This window comes from Hemiscyllium ocellatum, chromosome 26 (genome assembly GCF_020745735.1).
Source record: "Hemiscyllium ocellatum isolate sHemOce1 chromosome 26, sHemOce1.pat.X.cur, whole genome shotgun sequence".
In the NCBI taxonomy this organism is placed as follows: Eukaryota; Metazoa; Chordata; class Chondrichthyes; order Orectolobiformes; family Hemiscylliidae; genus Hemiscyllium; species Hemiscyllium ocellatum.
Window position 1 is genome coordinate 1,794,707 of NC_083426.1, and position 15,000 is coordinate 1,809,706.

Genomic DNA, 15,000 nt, shown 5'->3' on the forward strand with positions numbered 1-15,000 from the left:
ATGATGAAATCACCACAAATACACCCACTCAGAGCTAATGACTCTGATCACTATATTGTGAGGGGTACAATAGTTCAGGATAAATATAACTAAATGTTTTCAGTAGGTCAGGCCGCATCTGTCAAGAGAGTTTACGTTTCAGGTCTATGATCTTCCATGAGAACTAAATTTCACATTGCTTTCACTGATTGGGAAATGATAATTGCTTGACAGTATAAAATAAGCTGAAAATGTGTTGCTGGAAAAGCGCAGCAGGTCAGGCAGCATCCAAGCAACAGGAGATTCGATGTTTCGGGCATAAGCCCTTCCTCAGGGCTTATGCCCGAAATTTGAATCTCCTGTTCCTTGGATGCTGTCTGACCTGCTGCACTTTTCCAGCAACACATTTTCAGCTCTGATCTCCAGCATCTGCAGACCTCACTTTCTCCTCGAAGAGTATAAAATAAGCTCTTGTCTTTCTTGATGGAAGCAGTAGTGGGTTTGGAAGAAGCTGTTTAAGGAGCCTGGGTGAATTTCTGCAGTGCATCTTGCTACTGAGCATCAGTGGGGTGCGGGGGAAGGGGGATGGTTGTTTGTGGATGTAGTGCTTATCAAACAGGCTGGTTTGTCCTGGATGGTGTCAAGCTTCTTAAACATTGTTGGAGCTGCACTCATCCAGGCAAGTGGGGAGTCAGGATTCCATCACACTTCTGATGTGTGCCTTGTAGATGGTGAACAGGCTGTGGGGAGTCAGGAGGGGAGTTACTTGCAGCAGTATTCCTAGCCTCGGACCTGCTGTCACCACTATGTTTATATAGAGTCTTAGAGTTATGCATCACAGAAACAGACCCTTCGGTCTGTGCCCCCTCATCTTGATATCCACCTCCTCAGAGAAAAGACAACCCCCATTAACTCTGTCTGTACCTCTCATTATTTCATAAACTTCTGTAAGGCCCCCTCTCAACCTTCTATGCTCCAATAAAAAGAGCCTACCCAGCCTTTCTTTATCACTCAAAACCTTCCATACCCAGCAACATCCTGGGAAATCTCTTCTGAACCCTCTCATGCTTGATAATATCCTTCTTATAACTGGGCTCCAGGTTAGTCCAGTTGAATTTCTGGTCAATGGTAATGTTCAGGATGCTGAGAGTGGGGGATTCAGTGATGGTAACACCATGAATGTCATGGTGCGGTGATTAAATTGTCTCCTGTTGGAGATGGTCATTGACCATGAGGTGTGATTGTATAGGAGGATACTAACTGCAGTGGAACTTCATTCCAGGGACAAATCAGAAACGTGCAGATTCAATTCCGTTTGCTCATGTGACCTTATTGGTGAGCAGTTACAAATCCTCATGTTACATACTCAAATTATATTTGACCAGATCAATGCAACAAGTTCATTTTGAGCAAGTTCATTTTATTGCTACGTGTGTCAAAAGTTCTTTCAATAGCTCTGTGTAAAAGCAGACTATTTTAACTTCATCGTTCTGTTACTGATTTGTCAAATTAAGTAAGTGACGTCTGATATTTGACCTGAACAGTGGAGATTATACTCACCTGGGAGCTGGCTGGACTGCTGATAGGTCTCCTTTTCATTCCCTTTATGGGTTCATTCCTCCCTTTCTCTGCAACCTCCTCTAATCTTTGGGATGGGCAATAAGTGCTGGCCCAGCCAGTGATTCTTACATCAACAAAAAAAAAGCCACAATTGTACAAACCTTTTGCGTTTGTCCAATTCTGATTTCTTCCACATCTCCAATTTCCATCATTTCATCTGCATTGCCTGTGCCTGGGTCCTAAGCTCTGGAACTCTTTCTTAGACCTCTCCCCTTCTCTCTCAGCCTTCATGGTAATCCTTAAAACCTACCTATTTAACTAAAGCTGATCACCAAAATCTGTTCACATGGCCCAGTGTCAAATATTGTTCAATTACATTCCTGTAGGCAACCCCTGACGTTGTGCCACATTAAAGGCACTCTGTAAAAGTAAGCTGTTCTTGTAATTTGATTCAGACTGTGTTATCATTTACAGCAATGTGTCCAGCAGACCTTCAACAACTGTGGAAAGAAGTGACCAGTGTGCAAAGCATGGAGGACCCTCAGAAGAGTGATAGTCTCGACCTCTCAACCAGCAGCTCCACCTCTACCTCTTTCCTAACGTCAAAGAGCTCACCTTCAATATCCCATCATCCTTTGTTGAATGGGCAGAACACCGTTCACACTCCAAAGAGAGAAAGGTAGCCTCCGACACAAGAGTGTGATGTGGGAATAAAAAGCTCACCAGAATTAGCATTCTTATACAGCAGTGATTTCTGAAGAACATAGACACAGGAAGAGAGTATTCAGCTTCATGAGCCTGATCCACCAAGCAACAAAACCTTTGCTTCTCTGGATCTCCATTCCTTTTACCACTTTGATTGTCACCCTTACCCACAAGTGCTGTTCATCTTAGTCTCAAACCTGTAGGTTGAGACATTGAGAGATTTTTTTATCAGTCACTGGGGTTGAAGCTGCATTGATGCTCCACTGCAGTTGCATTGGTGCTCAATTGGAGTTGCACTGGTGCTCCATTGATTCGGGATAGGTACTGATTAGCAAATGACCACATTCTCTGTAGCTGCCTTAGTGTTCCACCCCAATTGAATGTTGTGTATGATTTATGCTTCATTGAAGTGAGTAGATGATGGCCCAGAGGCATTATCACAAGACTATTAATCCAGAGACCCAGGTAATGTTCTGGGGACCTTAGTAAGAATCCTGCTGCAGCAGATGATAGATTTTGAACTCAATACTAATCTTGAAATAAGGGTTTACTGATGACCTCAAAACTGTTTTTAACTGCCTGTTGAAACCCATCTGGTTTACTGATGTCCTTCAGGGAAGGAAATCTGCCATCCTCACCTGGTCTGGCCAACATGTGACTCCAGACCCACAGCAAGGTGGTTGACTTTTAATGCCTTCTGGGTAGTTAGGGATGGGCAATGAATACTGGTCTAGCCAGCGAAGCCCATCTCCCATGAATGATTTTTTTAAAAATTAGTTCAGATTTTATCATATCAACACTGAGAATGTGGTTTCATTTTTCAGGTGTAATATTGTCCCTGTTCTATCAGCTGGCCACACTGAGCTCACCAAGAGTACTAACCTCACTAAACATGGAGACAGGCAACCCATGGCTAAAAACAGATCAGACACTCTGTAGCCAAAGTGCACTGTTTCATTCTGTGGCCTTTTCTGACAGTGTGTTGTGAACTTTCTCTCTTCATGATTTCCTTGTTGTTCATGTGCCATTGATTCACCTCCTCACCTCTGGTCCATTCTTTTCCAGCTTGTCCCATGAAGAAGCCACAGGTGTCCACCCTCTGTTTGGACATGGAGAATGTAAATGGCCAGGTTGTGAAGCTCTGTGTGATGATGTGGGGCAGTTTCTAAAGTAAGTATTTGGGAAGGGGAAACATTAATTGTGTGAAGGAGGTTTGCAGAGGATGGAATAAGTTATGTTAATAAAGGACTCGTTTTGAGCTTGGTGGGACTGTTCCCTCAAACAAACTCATTTTGAATCCTGTCACTGTAATTCTTCCTTATTCTCTGCTTTGGATTGTATCTGTTCAGTTTAGGATTCTGGAGTAGATGATTCAGAAATGTCCAAACTTCTGAACCAAGTATAAAGACTTGCTTTACGTTTCACTTTCCTGACACAAATGTCAGAATTTGCTTCTTCATCCTGCCCCAGGGACCCACACCTGAACCTATTCCCAGTTCAATTCTTGAATTGGGCACAAAGGTATTGATCCTGTGTTGCTCCCCCTCCTCACTTACTGCCTTTAGGAACTCCATGTTGAAGTTTCATACATTGTTCATTCACCCCCCGGTGAGAGCCTAACCCTGAGCAGTTGTCTGCTTTTTGTTGATTTTCCCAACCACAGGAAATAGTTTCTGTCTATGCACCTTAACAAATCCTTTAAATAGTGCAAATATCTCAATTACATTGTTCTTTGATCTTATAAACTCCAGGCTGTACAAGCTAAATCCATCCTCATTAATCAATCCTTTTAGCCACAGGAAAATATTTTGATTTTGAACATTAATAACAATGGGTTGGATGATTGAGAGCTTTCTCTGAATTGCTTTGCAGACAGATCTAATAATAGTTCTGGATTTCTTTGTTAATTCTCAGCAAGGAAGCAACAGTATTCTTCATCCCTAGTTGCCCCTTGAGAAGGTGGGGGTGAACCGCTGCAGTCCATGTGCTGTAGATAGACCCACAATGCCCTTAGGGAATCCCAGGATTGTGACCCAGTTACAGCGAAGGAACAGGGATATATTTCCAAGTCAGGATGGTGAATGGCTTAGAGGGGAACCTGCAGGGGGTGGTGTTCCCATGTATCTGCTGCCCTTGTCCTTCCAGATGGAAGTAGTTGTGGGTTTGGAAGGTGCTGTCTAAGGATCTTTGGTGAATTTCTGCAGTGCATCTTGTCGATAGTACACACTGCTGCTACTGAGTGTCAGCCGTGGAGAGAGTAGCTGTTTGGAACTCATGGAATACAATGAGCTGAGAGGAGATTGATAGCTTGCAACTCCTAGTTACAGCCACAGGTTCTGTGATCAGGTCTTGTCCAAGTTGCGAGTCTTTAAGCTGGCTCACTCCGTATGAAATGTGGAATATGAATAGATCAGAATGACCCAATGCCAGTGTGGAAACAGCAGCTACTCTTCAAAAACGTCTTCACAATGGAATTATCTAACCTTCCTGTCCCTTCATTGGAATGACAGCTTAATGCTCTGTCAAACAAGGATATTGTTTTAAAATGAAAGGGTCCTGTTTCTTCCTTTTGAAAGGAGCTCACAATAAAAACACCTTCAGGTTATTGAGGAGTTGTTAGAGAGAGGGAGAATGTTTCCCCTTGTGGAGGAGACCAAAACCCCAGGCCATAAGGAGAAGGCAATCACTGATAAATCTAACCAGGAACATGGGGGAAAGCTCTTCACCCAGAGAGAAGACACAAAGCTTACAATGTCAAAGGGTAGCTGAGGTGAACAGTAAAGATGGATTTAAAGAAAAACTATACAAATTCACTGGGGGAGGTGATGACTGAGTGGTATTATCATTAGAATATTAAACTAAAAACTCAGTTAATGTTCTGGGCACCCGAGTTTGAATGCCACTATGACAGGAGGTGGAATTTGAATTCAATTTTAAAAATCTAGAATTAAGAAACTACTGTAAATTACTGAATTGTTGATTGTTGGAAAAAAACCCATCTGGTTCACTCATGTCCTTCAGAGAAGGAAATCTGCCATGCTCCCCTGGTCTGGCCTCCATGTGACTCCAGACCCACAGCAAGGCGGTTGGCTCTCAGTTGCTCTCTGAAATGGCTGAGCAAGCCAATCGCTACATAGTCTCAAAGAAATGAAACCAAATGGATCACCCGGCAGTGACCCAGGCACCAGAATGACAACGGCAGAAACAGCCCTGTCCACCCTGCAATGTTCTCCTCACTAACACCTGGGGGCTAGTGCCAACATTGGGAGACCTCTCTCACAGACTATCAAGCAACAGCCTAACACAGAACCATACCTTACAGGCAATGTCCCAGGCACCCCACCACCATCCCTGGATATGTCTGTCCCACCAGCAGGACAGACCCAGCAGAGGTATGGCTCAGTGGGATACAGTCAGGAGGAAGTTGGTCTGGGAGTCCTCAACATTGGCTGTGCACCCAATGAAGTCTCATGGCTTCAGGTTAAATATGGGCAAGGAAACCTCTTCTGGTTACCACGTATCGTCCTCCTTCGGCTGATGAATCAGTACTCCTCCAGGAAGCACTGAGGGTGACAAGGACACAACATGTCCTCTGGGTGGGGGACTTCAATGTTTACCACCAAGAGTGACTCAGCAGCATCACTACTGACTGAGCTGGTCGGGTCCTAAAGGACACAGCTACTAGACTGGTGGTGAAGGAACCAACAAGAGGGAAAAACATACCTGACCTCATCCTCACCAATCTGCCAGCTGCAGATGCACCTGTCCATGACAATATTGGTAAGAGCCTTTGTGGAGACAAAGCACTGTCTTCACATTGAGAATAACCTCCATCGTGTTGTGCAGCACTATCACCATGCTAAATGCGACAGATTTAGCAACTCAAGACTGGGTATCCATGAGGTGCTGTGGGTCATCAACAACAGCAGAATTGTACTCCAGCACAATCTGTAACCTCGTGGCCCGGCATATCCCCCACTCAACCATTACCATCAAACCAGGGGATTGACCTTAGTTCAATGGAGTGTGTAGGAGGGCAGCACTAGGCGTACCTGAACATGATGTGTCAACCTGGTGAAACTACAGAACAGAACTACTCGCATGGCAAACAGCTTAAGAAGCAAGTGACAGACTGATCAAAGTGATCCCACAACCAATGGATAAGATCTAAGCTCTGCCACATCTAGTTGTGAATGGTGGTGGATGATTAAACATATCACTGGAGGAAGAGGCTCCACAATATTCCCATCCTGAATGATCAAAGAGCCCAGCACATCAGTGTAAAAGATAAGCCTATAGCTTTCGCAGAAATCTTCAGCTAGACATGCCGAGTGGATGATCCATCTAAACCTCCTCTAGTGGTCCCCAGCATCACAGATACCAGTCTTCGATTCACTCCAAGTAATTCACTCGAGAAATGATTGGAAACACTGGACACTGCAAAGGCTACAGGCCCTGGCAACATTGCAGCAACAGTACTGAAGTTTGTGCTCCAGAACTTGCCGCTCCCCAAGCCAAACCTTCCCTGTAAAGTTACAACACTGGCATCTACCCGACAATGTGGAGAATTGCCCTGGTATCTCCTGTACGTAAAAAGCAGGACAATCCAACCCAGCCAATTACTGCCCCATCAGCCTACTCTCGATCATCAGTAAAGTGATGGACGGTGTCAGTAACAGCGCTATCAAGCAGCACCTGCTCAGCAATAACCTGCTCAGTGACGCCCAGTTTGGGTTCCACCAGGGCCACTCCTGACCTCATTACAGCCTTGGTTCAAACATTGTGATGTATGAACATGGGCAATAGTTTATCAGGTGAAATAGAAAGTAGCTGGAAAAGGCTCATGTGAAGCACAGCCACCTGCACAGAGTAGATGGGCTGAATGGCCTGATGCTGCTGTATTTCTGAAGTAATTATATTTCCAAAGAAAGTATTTACTTTAATGATTTAATATTGCGCCTTTAATCTTTATTTTAAGGTTATAAATAAGTAGTTGAAGCTGTCCCTTTGGAACGAAACACAGCAGTCACACAGTATTTGAAATATTCTCTGTCTTGGTGATGTGTCAGTCATTGTGTATCTTCTGTTATTGTACAGTCAATGTTTTATGGCCTAGCGCATAATTGTAGAAGTTTACTCAGCCAATTAGGTGAGATGTACAAATAGTCAATCTGTTAACAGTACCCCTAACCGTAAACGCTCTCAGGTACTGACCTCATTAGTGAAGTGATTTAGATAGACACAGGGGAGTGGTAATGGGGACGCAGGTACCAAGGGAGACAATAATTAGATACAACACTTAACTGCAATCTAGATTCTTGCCCATAGACGCCTGGAGTAGTAACTGATTTATGGGATCCCTCTCTGTCTCCAAAAAGGGTTAGGATTTCAAAATAATTCCTATTCTGATGCTCCATCAGTTAACTCTTCATCTGCCAATATTACTCTCCAAAGGAACAGGTACTCTGTACATGAGGTGGAACATTCAGGACCTGTGTCATCAAAGAAATTGCTAGAATATTTTCCAAGAATGTTCCAAATCTCACTTTGTAAAAAATAAAGCTAGTGAAATGCCAAATCAAAAATGGCAACATGCCAGGAACCCAGAATCAGGCAGTGTTTGTACAGGCAAGTTCATATTACAAACAGGGAACTTTTTTCAAGGTATATATATAGTGTAGACCATTTCAGACAGGAATAGAACAAGGGGGAAGTGAGGGTAAAAACACACACACACACACACACTCTCATACATTCCTGCCTGTGTACACACACTCACATTCACAGCCACACCCTCACCCTCACCCTCATACACACTTACAACCACTCACTCACACACATTTACACATACTCAGGCACAGTACACAAACACCCACACACTCACCCGCATACATACATTCATCCAGATCCACACTTTTTTAAAAAATCATCTGTGGGATGTGGGCATTACTGGCTGGGCCAGCATTTATTACTTGTCCCTAGTTGCCCACTTGAGAAGGTGGGGGTGAGCTACCTTCTTGAACCACTACAGTCCAATGCCCTGGGAGAGGTAAGTTCAGGATATTGACCTAGCAACACTAAAGGAATGGCAATATAATTCCAAGTCAGGATGGTGAGTGACTTGGAGGGAAACTTGCAGATGGTGGTGTTCCCATGTATCTGCTCCCCTGTCCTTCTAGATAGAAGTAGTCATGGGTTTGGAAGATGCTGTCTGAGGATCTTTGTTGAATTTAGATTACTTAGATTACTTACAGTGTGGAAACAGGCCCTTCGGCCCAACAAGTCCACACCGACTCGCCGAAGCAGAACCCACCCAGACCCATTCCCCTACATTTACCCCTTCACCTAACACTACCGGTAATTTAGCATGGCCAATTCACCTAACCTGCATATCTTTGGACTGTGGGAGGAAACCGGAGCACCCAGAGGAAACCCACGCAGACACGGGGAGAATGTGCAAACTCTACACAGACAGTTGCCTGAGGCTGGAATTGAACCCGGGTCACTGGCACTGTGAGACAGAGCATCTTGTCAATAGCACACATTGCTGTGACTAAGCATCAGTAATGGAGGGAGTGGATGCTTGTGGATGCCAATTAAGTTGTCTGCTTTGTCTTGACTGGTGTCAAGTTTCTTGAGTGTTGTTGGAGCTGTCCCCATCCAGGCAAGTGGGGAGTATTACATCATACTCTGACTTGTGCCTGGTGGGTGGAGAGGGTTTGGTGAGTGAAGTGGTGAACTACTCGCTGCATAATTCCTAGAATTTGACCTGCTCTTGTATCCAGTGTATTTGTATGACCAGTTCAATTTAGTTTCTAGTTAATGGTAATGTTTAGGATGTTAATGGTGGGAAATTTAGTGATGATGATGATGCCCCTGAATGAGAAGTGGTGGTTGTTAGATTCACTCTGATTGGAGATGGTCATTGCGTGGCATTTGGGTGGCACAAGGGTTACTGGCCATCTATTCACCCAAGCCTGGATATTGTGCACGTCTTCTTGTATTTTGAACCTGGACTGCTACAGTATCTGAGGAGTCACAAATAGTGCTGAACATTGTGCAATCATCAGTGAACATTCCCACTTCAGGCATTATGATGGAGGGAAAGTCATTGATGAAGCAGCGAAAGGTGGTTGGTCCTAGGACACTACCCTGAGGAATTCCTGCAGAGATGTCCTGTCCACTAACTGTTATCTTGTTTGCATTCTCTAATCTTGGTAGCTACACATAATGACAATGGTTAGTTTTCTACTGCCTGAGTAGACCATAGAACACAGAACAGTATAGCACAGTACAGCACAGTCCAGGCCCTTTGGCCCACAATATTGTGCCGAGCATTTATCGTAATCTAAGATCAATCTAACCTACACATCCCTCAACTTGCTGTTGTCCATGTACTTGTCTAGCAGTCGCTTAAATGTCGCTAATGTCTCTCACTCTACCACCACTGCTGGCACTGCATTCCACACACCCACCACTCTCTGTGTAAAGAACCTCTTTCTGGCATTTCCCCTAAACCTTCCTCCAATCACCTTAAAATTAGGACCCCTCATGACAGCCATTTCTGCCCTGGGGAAATGTCTCTGGCTATCTACTCTCTCTATGCCTCTCATTACCTTGTACACCTCTATCAAGTCACCTCTCTTCCTTCTTCTCTCCCAGTGTGAAAAGCGCGAGCTCACTCAATCTCTCTTCATATGACCTGCCCTCCAGTCCAGGCAGCATCCTGGTAAAGCTCCTCTGCATCCTCTCTCTAAAGTATCTACATCCTTCTTATAATGAGGCAACCAGAACTGGACACAATATTCCAAGTGTGGTTTTATAGAGCTGCAGCAAACCTCACTGCTCTTAAACTCAATCCCCCTGTTAATGAAAGGCAAAACACCATACACCTTCTTAACAGCCCTGTCATCTAGGGTGGTAACTTTGAGGGATCTATGTACGTGGAACCCAAGATTCCGCTGTTCCTCCACACTGCCAAGAATCCTGTCTTTAAACTAGTATTCAGTATTCAGGTTCGACTTTCCAAATTGAATCACTTCACATTTATCCAGGTTGAACTCCATCAGCCACTTCTCAGTCCAGCTCTGCCTCCTGTCTATGTCTTGTATCCTGTAACAGCCCTCAACACTATCTACAACATCAGTGACCTTTGTGTCATCAGCAAATTTACTAACCCACCATTCCACTTCTTCATCCAAGTCATTAATAAAAAATACAAAGAGAAGAGGCCCAAGAACAGATCCCTGTGGGACACCACTGGTCACCAACCTCCAGGCGGAATACTTTCCATCCACTACCACTCGCTGTCTTCTTTCGGCCAGCCAATTCTGTATCCAGACAGCCAAATGTCCCTGTATCCCATACCTCCTAACTTTCTGAATGAGCCTACCATGGGGAACCTTATCAAATGCCTGACTGAAATCCATATACACCACATCCACTGCTCGACCTTCATCGACTTGTCTCATCACATCCTCAAAGAGCTCAATAAGGCTTGTGAGGCATGACCTGCCCCTCACAAAGCCATGCTGACTATCTTTAATTAAACTATGTCTTTCCAAATAGTCATAAATCCTATCTCTCAGAATCCTTTCCAGCACCTTGCCTACCATAGATGTACGACTGACTGGTCTGTAATTCCCAGGAATTTCCCAATTCCCTTACTTGAACAAAGGAACAACATTTGCCACCCTCAGATCATCTGGTACTGCTCCTGTGGAGGGTGAGGATGCGAGAATCATCACCAGAGCTGCAGCAATCTCATTCCTTGCTTCCCGTAATAACTTTGGATATATCTGGTCTGACCCTGGGGACCTATCTACATTCTTGCTTCCCAGAATTTCCAACACATCCACTTTCTTAATATCAATCCATTTAAGCCTATTAACCTGGTCCACGGTGTTCTCACTATCACCAAGGTCCCTCTCTCTAGTGAATGCAAACTTCAGAAAATCTAGCTCATTATTAACTGAAAGAAATATCTCTGATCTTCAGCTGAGTGAACCAACATTAACTACCCCATCATCTCACTCAGGAATCTGTATATTCAGTAAAGCACCACTCACTGGAATATTGAGTCAAAGCTCCCCTCTCTGGAGGTGGAAATAATGAGGCAAGTTGTCCCTGATGTGACACCAGCCCCTTCACGCTAGCTCACTAAATAGTTTGAGGGCAAGGAGGTCTATGACTGATCATCTTGATTTACCGTTAGGCCCCAAAGTCGTCAATTAATGGGAGCGTAAGGGCCTTGACTTGCCGTTTCCCCAATTCTTGTCAGGAGAGGTGTTTAGTTTCCTGTCTAGGAATCCACAGAGGGCTGGATAAGGAAGGAGGGCTGCCTCCAATTGCCTCAGATAGACATATAGATGTAGGGAAAGGAGTGTCCTTTAACAGGTGTATCCCATCCTTGAATCTGACTCTCTGACCCCCCCTCTCCGTATGACCGGCCCCCCCACCACCAAAATGCTTCTCAATGCTGAATCCCCCAGGTGTAGACCTTGATTGGCTGCTTCTTCGGACCCTGAGACTACCAGCATCTCATTGCTGAGAGGCTGGAAGAGCACAGCAGATCAGACAGCATCCGAGGAGTAAGGCATAGAACATAGAACATAGAAAAATACAGCGCAGTACAGGCCCTTCAGCCCTCAATGTTGCACTGACCGAAGCCTACCTAACCTACACTAACCCAATAACTTCCATATGCTTATCCAATGCCCGCTTGAATGACCATAACAAGGGAGAGTCCACCACTGATACTGGCAGTGCATTCCATGAACTCACAACCCGCTGAGTAAAGAATCTACCCCTGACATCTGTCCTATACCAACCCCCCCTTAATTTAAAGCTGTGTCCCCTAGTAACAGCTGACTCCATACGCGGAAAAAGGTTCTCACTGTCAACCCTATCTAAACCCCTAATCATCTTGTACACTAATATTTTTCAGCACAAAGTCCTTTGTCCTGAAGCGTTGACTTTCCTGCTCTTCGGATGCTGTCTGACCTGTTGTGCTCTTCAATTGGCTCCCCCTTCTGACATCTACTGTCCTCACTGTCTCCAAGCGTCTCATTGGTCAGTTTCTGGTGAGCCAATGTAAAGGACTGCGAAACGTTGAGGAGTGTGCCCAAACTGCGCTCTCCGTGAGCTGATTGGTGCACAATAGACTGTGTGTTCTTCACTGACATTCACCCTTTTTTTAAACAGGGAAAGTCACACCTATTGTTTCTCCAGCTTAATTCCAGTATTGGCTTGTCATGGTTTGAGGACATTATCACAACATTTCTACGTGGAAGCAGGGCATTGCACCCACACTGACCTTCCCACCAAGACCTACCCCATCCCTGTAACCCTGCATTTCCCATGAGCAATCCACTGTGGGAGGAAACACATGCAGACATGCAGAGAATGTGCAAACTCCACAGAGTCACCCAAGGGTGAAATCAAACCTGGTAGCAGTGTTAACCACTGAGCTGTTGTGCTACCCGAGCAATGTTTAATGTTGCGGCTGTGATGGAGCTCCCACCATCATTATCTAAACTCTAGGGTGAGCCCAGCAGCTGCATGAATCATGTGGGACTGAGTGGATGTATCTTATGACAATCTCTGTTTCCCAATCACATGAAGCTGAGCCAGTCAGATTTACCAGTCAGATTCTACTGCGTTGCTAAACACAATAAGAATGTTCTTTGCAGATTGTCTGTAGTCCAGTGTCTGATTCATCATTTACTGGAGTTCCTGGTGATGATTTCTGTGTGATCTAATGGAATACTTGCTGGAAACTGTACTTACATCTTTAAATGTCTTACTGGAAGGAACAGTATTGACTCCCACTGACACTGTCTGCCAAATGAGATTACATTCAGAGGAGGATTTCATGTTAAATGGTCCACAAAAGTAGGAACGCTAAACAAAGTGATGTGGCTTGAGCCATTTGCATTTCAGGAGATTACAAGGGAAGATGATTCTGATTTGACGGTATCAGAGTGAAACAGAGGAATGTATCAGTCCTGACCTTCATCTCCCTGGACCTGAATCTCCTAGAGGATCTCTGCCGATTCCTCTGTGATATTCCTTCTCACCTATCCCCTCAATGATATTTCCAATCACTGTCCTAAAATCACCCCATGTGACCCAAAGTCAGATCTTTATTGAAAATTACTCCTGGGAAGTACCTTGAGATGGTTTACTATTTCAACCTCACCATATAACTGCCAGCTTTTCCTTTAATCAATCAAGTCCAATGACTTTGCATTGAACAAATCTAGTATTTCAGATCTGGTTGCCCAGGATTTTGGATTGAATTTATTTTATTTGTCCTCGGGATTTGAGCATCGCTGGTCAGGGCAGACTTTAATGTCCCGCAGAAGGTGATGGGGAGCCATTTCCTTGCCCTGTTGTGTTCTCAGAGGAGAAAGTGAGGTCTGCAGATGCTGGAGATCAGAGTTGAAAATGTGTTGCTGGAAGGGCTTATGCCCAAAACGTCGAATTTCCTGTTCCTTGGATGCTGCCTGACCTGCTGCGCTTTTCCAGCAACACATTTTCAACTCTGTTGTGTTCTCAGGCAGTGTTACTGGCTAAATGGTTTTATCACTGAGCTATTAATCCAGCAACTTGGTAATGGTCTGGGAACTGGGGTTCGAATCCCATCTCAGCATATTGAGTTTCAATTTGAATTCAAGAAATAGAAATCTGGAATTATGAATCCAATGATGATCATGAAATTGTTGTCTATTGTTTGTGAAAATACCCATCTAGTTCACTAATACTCTATAGTGGTGGAAATCTGCCAGCCTTACCCGGTCTGATCTACAACAATGCGGTTGATTCTTAACTGCCCTCTGGGCAACTAGGGATGTGCAATAAATGCTGGCCAGTGATGCCCTCATCCTGTGAATGAGTAGAAAACAAAATCTGTGTCCACAATGCCTTGCTACTCACTCAGTGATGCAGATGTACAGCTAATTGTATGTGACTGATGTTTACATTGGAATTTTCCCAATCCAACAATGAGCTGATCACCACGGGGGGGGGTCACCATCTGGAGATTTATCATATGACCTTCAGCAGCCCATCCTCACCTCCTCACCCCCCAATTCTGCTTTATCAACTGGTCCTCCCTCACATCATGGTGCCCTACCTACCACAAACGTTTGGAAACTGAGAGGTAAGAATTTGGATAATCCTTGACTCCTGGTACTTTCTTGACCCTTCCTCCCATTGCCACCTTGTGATTTAACTTACCTGTGTTTAGTTTTCCCAGATTTTCTTCTCATTAGTTCCGGGAAGATTAAACTTTTTTTCACTGAAAATCCCTGACACTTTGAGCTGGTTAGCAGCTGTAAGGTTCAAAGTTGACGGGATACTGTGCAGGAGTTTCCCAAATAGTTTGTGCCCTGATTTAAGGCTTCACCCTTGATGCAGTCCCAGGTGAATGTTTCGAGGCAGTGCGGTGAGACTTGGTGCAGAGAGTTGGGATGGGGGGATTCAAGCGACAGGGATACAGCCACAAAACTGCAACAAAGACGCTGACCATTTTACAGGATTTGTTCATGTCAGTTTGATCAGAAAAGCATTGTAAGACAGTACAAAATAAAGGTATAATTCTAAAAGATGTGCAGGATCAGAGGGACCTGGGTGCATAAATACACAGATTGTTGAATACAATAGGATAGATGGGGAGAGCAGTAAATAAAGCACACAGTATTAAAAGGGATGGGGCACAAGAGCAAGGGGGTGATGTTGAACATGTACAACACG

General features: G+C 44.5%; 1 protein-coding gene across 5 annotated transcripts in view; it reads left to right on the plus strand.

The window, feature by feature from the left end:
- Window positions 1–15,000, plus strand: part of foxp4 (forkhead box P4) — a 390,222-nt gene that overhangs the window by 294,962 nt on the left and 80,260 nt on the right. For all 5 annotated transcript variants that reach the window (XM_060845038.1, XM_060845040.1, XM_060845041.1 and 2 more), the window contains 2 exons: window positions 2,014–2,218; window positions 3,310–3,414. In XM_060845038.1, coding sequence (XP_060701021.1) covers window positions 2,014–2,218; window positions 3,310–3,414 — 310 coding nt within the window. The remainder of the gene's footprint in view (window positions 1–2,013; window positions 2,219–3,309; window positions 3,415–15,000) is intronic.